Source organism: Festucalex cinctus, chromosome 7 (genome assembly GCF_051991245.1).
Source record: "Festucalex cinctus isolate MCC-2025b chromosome 7, RoL_Fcin_1.0, whole genome shotgun sequence".
In the NCBI taxonomy this organism is placed as follows: Eukaryota; Metazoa; Chordata; class Actinopteri; order Syngnathiformes; family Syngnathidae; genus Festucalex; species Festucalex cinctus.
The window spans coordinates 5,817,477-5,825,000 of record NC_135417.1 but is presented as its reverse complement, the minus strand read 5'-3'; the positions used below and the strand labels follow the sequence as shown (position 1 = coordinate 5,825,000).

General features: G+C 38.5%; 1 protein-coding gene across 2 annotated transcripts in view; it reads left to right on the top strand.

The window, feature by feature from the left end:
* Nucleotides 1–4,889, top strand: part of LOC144022374 (chemerin-like receptor 1) — a 5,793-nt gene extending 904 nt beyond the window's left edge. The window contains exons 2-4 of one of the 2 annotated variants that reach the window (XM_077527124.1): nt 308–1,449; nt 3,624–3,664; nt 4,534–4,889. In XM_077527124.1, coding sequence (XP_077383250.1) covers nt 319–1,449; nt 3,624–3,626 — 1,134 coding nt within the window. In that variant the 5' untranslated portion in view covers nt 308–318 and the 3' untranslated portion in view covers nt 3,627–3,664; nt 4,534–4,889. Of the gene's footprint in view, nt 1–307; nt 1,856–3,623; nt 3,665–4,533 lie in introns of those variants that run through there. The other variant, XM_077527123.1, reaches the window with a different exon arrangement.
* The last annotated feature ends 2,635 nt before the right edge of the window (nt 4,890–7,524 follow it).

The following is a 7,524-nucleotide window of genomic DNA, read 5'->3' as shown; positions in this document are numbered from 1 at the left end:
ATATTTCTGCAAAGGCAGTAAAATATTCATACCTATGATGATGTTGATGTGAGGAAAAAATTGAATGTTACACCTCTTATCTTTTTCTTGCAACATTATATAAAATATATTTTTCTTATTATAAAGTTATTTTCCTCATATCTTTTGCTTGTAATGTTTTTAATTTGACGTTTCATTTTGCATTTTTCTTTTCTATGTTTTTATAAATTAAGACCTCTGAATGTTATGAATTTGTCCTTTATTTTTATAGTCTACTTTTTTCCTATCCTAGTTGATAACGCAAGGTTATTTGTTATTCCTGTTGCAGGTCTCAGGACAATGATGGACGAAATGGGCGCGACGCCTTACTACGATATAAACGATTCTGACCCCAGCGTCGCAAACGGCACGTTCTACGATGACGAGTACGACTACAAGGACGACCACGCCGAGCTGAGGCAATCCCTCAACATCATGTCACTCATCGTCTACTGCCTGGCTTTCGTCCTGGGCGTGTTGGGAAACGGCGTAGTGATCTGGGTCACTGGATTCAAGATGAAGAAAAGCGTCAACACCGTTTGGTTCCTCAACCTGGCCGTGGCCGACTTCCTCTTCACAGCATTCCTTCCTTTGAGCGTGACTTACACGGCCATGGATTTCCACTGGCCTTTCGGCAAGTTCATGTGCAAGCTGAACAGCACCATGAGCTTCCTCAACATGTTCGCCAGCGTCTACATCCTGATGGTGATCAGCATTGACCGATGCGTGTCCGTGGTGTGGCCCGTGTGGGCTCAGAACTACCGCAGCGTGCAGAAGGCATCATGCGTGAGTCTGGGCGTTTGGATCCTGGCTCTGATTCTGAGCACTCCGTACTTCATCTTCAGGGACACCGGGCCGTCGTACAACAATGAAGAAATCATCAACTGCTTCAATAACTTCGCCTTCTCTGATGATTACGTCACGCCGCACGTGACCCGGCTGCGACACTTCCGCCATCAGGCCATGACCATGACGCGCTTCTTTCTGGGATTTGTCGTCCCCTTCACCGTCATCGTGTCGTGTTACGCTGTGATAATCCACCGCCTCCGCAGGAACCGTACCCTGGCCAGCCAATCGAGTCGCCCCTTCAAGATCATCGCTGCCGTCATTGCCACTTTTTTCCTCTGCTGGGCTCCATTTCACATTCTGGCTCTGATTGAGTTGGTCAATCACATGACTGAATATGAGAGTGAAATATTGGACAACGTCATCACTATCGGGGTCCCAATAACCACCAGTCTGGCCTATCTCAACAGCTGCCTCAACCCGCTGCTCTATGTGTTCATGGGACAAGATTTCAAGGATAAAGTCCGTAAATCCATCCTGAAAGTACTGGAGACCGCTTTCCAGGAAGAGATTTCCCGCTCGTACACCTATACAAACTCAATGGTCACCAGTCGAAGCAAAGACAAGTCCCTTTCTGAAGCTGAGGTATAAAGCTGCCCATGTACTTGTATATAGCCATTGGAATTGTATATGACAAATAACACTGGGGAGCTATTTTAAAAACAACATTCTGTTGAGTTAGATTTTTATGCTAATTAAAACTAAAATTGGCATGCTGATTCCAAAATTGCAGTCAGTTTTTTTCTCACCCTTCCTCCACTGATTATCTGTAGTAAGACTGTAGTAAGAAAAGCTGACAGCTACATGGCAACTTGTGCAGTCACAATTGAGGCTACTATCAATGTATATAAACTAGAGCTGTCAAACGATTACAGATTAATCACATCTTGAAATTTTGATGAATCATGATTAATCACTGACTTAAAAAGGCTTTTTTTCCCCCCCAACATATTTTGCCCGCTAAATTTAAAGCGCACCTGTTATGTGTTAATTTTTTCGACATTTAATGTTATGAGGACGTCTTCAAATATTTATATCCACTGCACACGTTCATCCTGCTTTTTCTAATCAATTAGTTATTTGCATAATTTGAAAATGGGAAAAAAAAATACCTACGGCATATGTAAACATTTATTAAATGCTTTACTTTAATGCATGTACCTTTAACGTAACCATCTGCTGTCGGCTAAAATGGATCATCTGCGGTCAAAATTAATAGTGTGATAATACAATGATTAATGCGATAATTTTTTGTGATTAATTAATTTGTTAACGCTTTAACTTTGACAGCACTAATATAAACAGAAACTAACATAATCATAATTAAGAGGATTAGTGATGGCTTTTCTCTTAACCTCGTAACCATGGGCAAAACTTCGATTTGTTTTCATGCTATTTCATATTTTTTAAGAAAACGAGGATCCTATAGCTCAAAAACTTGACATGGTCCAAAATACTGAGGGCAGTTTGGGATTCCGCACCCCAAAAAACTGTTCAAAAGAGCTGTCAGACCTAAGTCAACAAAAATTGTGCTCCCCAGCGTAATCACAGTATTTGCCTCAACTGCTACTAATCCACACTTACAATATTCACAATGTGATCACACTGACTGTTCAAAACATTGTAACCAAGCTGTGATGCATTTGTAGGCTGAAACATTTTGAAATGTGTGCATTTTTATACCCTGCTCGTGTCCACTGAACAGTATGATCACTCCAAAGAGGAAATGATGCAACTTTAGACTAACAACCAATGTGCCCAAAATTCAGTGGAAAAATAGTTAAGAATTTATTCAAGTGAAACTGGACTTCAAATAATTTGTGTTGCTGCAAAATGGTAATAATCAAGTCAGGCGACATAAAAAAATACAATAAAAAATAAGTCATGTACAGCTACCCAAAACAAACGTAACATTGTGGGACAAATCAACTTAAATGATAATCATCATTGATCATCTTGTTTCTATGTAAAAAAAAAAAAAAAATTGCGGAGGAAACTCATTTGAAACACACTTTAATTCATTAAAGAGACTGTTTACATTCGTCTGTAGCCTCCTGCTGGGTAGTAATGGGCCCGTTCGCATTTTATTTTATTTTTGTCTTCAAATGGGTAAACAGTGGTGTGTATTTGTGGGAGGGTGTTGATTTATTTAGTGGATGATGCACCGACTTGAGGTAAACTGTCTATTAGAGTCGAGGCCATTACTTAACTGTAACTGTTTTTGTTAGAATAAATAAATAATACAAACCATTAACAACACCAACCCTGCACTTAACCAAACCGTATATTTGTATTCTTACCCTATAACTGAAATAAACTGCAGTACATCTCCTGCATGCTTTTGTAAGTTATACAAACATGTTAGCATTATTTAAATGCTTTACCTACAAAATGCATATTGTCAAAATCCAAAGAAAAGCATTTTCCTCAAAATGTTGTGAGTTCTTTGTTTTGCTTTGTATTTCCCCCCACAAAACAACAGAAAAAAAACAACCATTCATTGAACAGCATTATACAATATAGTAATTCATAATGGCAGCTGCATGAGACTTTTGTTCCTCTACCTACGTAGTTATGGACTCGACATGTCATGAAATAAATGAGTATGGATAGCACATGACCTGTCTATGAAAGCTTAATTGTGATGTAAAAAAAATGTAAATGATAAATACAGTATGTGTGTACAATAAAAATGTTCTTTAATGAAGGATTCGTTCAGTGACGCTGGTGTGTAACATCCATTCATTTGTTCTCTCTAGTGACCTCCAGTGGCGCAACCATACAGACTCTTTAAATCCATGTAAGTCTTCTTTGAATTCCTATTGAGAATAATAACGTTGCCAAACTAATGTATATATATTTTTGTAGGTAACGTTTATATGTTAATGATTATAATTTATATATTACATAACAAAACATTTCCAAAAATAAATTTCTGCAGGCAGCCAAATTATCGATTTATAAATGTGTGGCTTTCTCACGAGAATTTCACACGTTTCTTTTGTTTTAATGCGGCTAGTTCACCCTGAATCCACCCAACCACCAAACCCCGCCCCCTTCCTTTGGTTTGTTTTATATTTAACCATCAAGAGACACTGTTTTGCATTTTCATAATGTGACACCATGAAACCATCATGTTTGCTACATTCAAATCTATTTGTTTTGCCCGCCTTTTGCCCATGTTGATGTAAACGCTCCAGTGTCTAAAATTTCTATTATTCCCATCATCTTTTGACAAACTCTATCAGGTGACTTGTGTGCCCTTCAGTTTGCTAGCGCTCCCATGATGCCTTGTGTTGCATCATGAAATCTGCTCAGATTCCAACCAGTGAAACGTTTTACAGAGTTGTTCCATTCCTGAAGATCGAATTTCCACTCTGAACTTGCCAAGTCCAAGGCACCCAAAATTGAAGGTCTATCATGTGAATATTGTTATTGAGAAGCGGCCATGATGTCTGTCAGGGTCATGTTATTTGTGGGCCTAATTCCCGTCTATTCCGGTCTGGTGTTGGCTTTGCCGTTTTCGGGATTTTTTTTTAAACGTGTATTTTGGCTTTTTTTCTGCTTCTGATCATCGTTGCTGGCTTTATTTTCTCATGTTACACTTTAGTTTGTTTGAGTTGACTGTTATGGTTACCACTCATGAAATTTTCCTATTCTTTCACACAGACCCTATAAAAATTGCCACATCGGAGCAGTTACCAAGACCCAGCAATTATCCAGTTACACAGATTGCAACCAAGCGGGATATTACCACAACTTTATGCAGGTCAACTTCGCCCACATCATCCGTTTAAGACACCTCAACTGTCTGACCAGGAAAAATTGTTGAACTCCATTGTTAACCAAAACAGCAGCACCGATGTATGCTTCTTTTTTTCTTTTCTTTTTTTAACTGAAAGGTGTGTCTAAATGTCACTATTCACAATATAGCCACAAAAGTCCCGCTCTGCTCCTTAATCAAGCCCACTGAAGAGTTTCATAATCATATTTGTTCCATTTGATTTTTCTTAAAATGGGTTCATCAAATGTATTCATTCATTTTATTGTTGTTTTAATTCATTTGACACATTATATAATTAATTGGTTAAACATAAATAAAATTGAAACATTATATATGTACAGTAGTCGTACATACATTAATAATGTATAAGTACATTAATTGTAATTCATTGTATTATAAGTAACTTTGAAAAATAATGAATTGGTTTTTTTATTACGACATCCAGTATATATTATTCTCAACTCCGCCCCCCACCCCCATCATCTACAAATGTCTTTTTTATTCTACTCATGACTGCATGACAAAACTTCCTACAGTATTCTCAAGGTTTGCTATACTCACTCTGTAAATGTATACATATCGATTAATCCATCCTTGCACGTCTTGTATCACTGGAGCCAATGCTGCCTGACTTAGTAAGCTCAAAAGAGGAGATGTACACCGTGTACTCATCTGTTAAAACAAAAGCCAAGTCAAGATTTGAACCGAGACTAAAACCAGATGCCGTGTTCTGAAACACTGAACAATCGCTCATTCTGATTGTTTTGTTCTTGAAATATTGAGACACTGTTTGGACAGAGACGAGATTGGACAGACCTCAAATTGTAAAACATGATGGACACACAAAGGGAAGCTTACCAAGGAGCCGGGAGTTTTATATGGAATGCTTGCCTGAAAGTGGCAAAACTGGAAACTTGATTGTGATGGAAAGCATATGTGGAAAATCAAGGCAAGAATTGAAGTCAAGTGTATTTATAGTACTGCGATTGGCTGGCAACCAGTCCAGGGTGTACCCCGCCTACTGCCCAAAGCCAGCTGAGATAGGCTCCAGCACCCCCCGCGACCCTTGTGAGGAATAAGCGGTCAAGAAAATGGATGGATGATGGATGTATTTACAGTATATAATGGGCAACATTAACTTCATGATATGTTAAATAGATGCTACACCATGTTAGTTTACAGCATGAGAGGCCATTTGATGAAATGAACCCCCGCCTCCAGAGAAGTGGTCCACCCCAGGTCCTGCTCCGGTCAATCAATGCAGAATCCTCCACAGCTATATGTACAAATGATCATTTATGGTAGTACGGTACCCCGCCACACGGTGGCGCCTCTGCCTGTACGTCACTTCTCTTGATCTTTTCATTACACTTTTTTGACATGGACTAAGATGGTCATGTGTATATATGCAGCTATCTGCTCTCTTCAGTAATACTTGGTTACATCTGAATTTATTGTTTTTGTTCCTAAATAAATAAGTACCTGTGGAAATACAAGTCTTTGCTCCCTTTGGCTATCGAACAGCACCTGTTCATCCATGGCTAGACACCTCCTCAGCTCAAACCATCAAACGTTACAAACAGCAATAGCTTTACTCTGTAAAATTCCATGAACAACACCCAATTTTTTTCCATATAAAAAGATTTCAAATAGTCCCACCGTATGCTACTATACACAGATTCATTTGAAAAAATACAATTAAATTAACATTTTATAGACGTTTGCCGGTACCTAAATGTTATGGGTGGAAAAAAGCTTATTTCTTTTGCCGCTGACGTCAACATCACAACGTCGTCCTGAAATCTAGTTCAATCGCTAATTAAGGACGGTTAAAAAAATTTTATTACACTGACAATGTATTATACGGTGCCTGTTGCCATTGTTAGCATCTCCAGCGTTAACCGCTAGTTGCTATCTCGCCAACAGCGATAAAGACGGCGAGAGCCATCGGATTACTTTTCAAAGGCAGTTTAAAAGACAAAAATGATTCTGCACACATTGATGCTGACATCCTGACACACTTTTTCACAAATCAGGCTCACTTAAATGTTTAATCCAGCAAAATCACGACTGACGTCACTTCGTTTTGTTGTTTCTGAAATCTCAGGGGGCGGGGGGAACTCTGTAAATGTATCTAAAAATTTAAAAGTAAAATAAAATTTCAAACCAAAATAGAGGATAAATGACAAGCATTTTTGATATCCCCAAAAGAATTATCAATCAATTAATTGTCAAAAATATTCATCTCTCTTAAACTATAGCCAATTCAAAGAAATGAGTGTCATTTTCGGACTTGCCACTTGGAAAAGAAATTGCTAGGCAGTATAATAAAGGATGACAACAGGGCAGGGCAGGATGGCAGAAGAGAAGTGGCAATTACAGGCCAAAATCCAAATATCAGAATGTGAGGCAGGGTGAAAGTCTACTTGCATACTGCTGGTGTGTTCCAAATGTTGTCTCTGTCTCTCGTTTCCTCTCACATTCCAAAACATGGTTACCTAAAACTCTAGGTGTGAATGTGAGTGTGAATGGTTGTTTGCGTGCCTTGCATTATACTGCCGACCAGTCCACAATGTTACCTCTTACCTAATGTGAGATGAGCTAGGCACCAGTCACAGTCCTAATAAGGGCAAGTACCATACAAAATGGATGGATGGATTGCCTATATAGGAAAGTGAAACAGATAAATTGTTATACACTTTGTTAGTTTAGAAGATTGTTTCAAAATCATTTTTAAGTTATTGTATACACAAAGAAAAGGTGTTTCTAAAGTTGTGCGTGTAAATTCGAATTGCCCAAAGTGGGTTACATCATCACACCGGTTGCTTTATTAGAGCAATGGACTTGGGTAATTTCTTCTTTTTTTGCATCTTCAC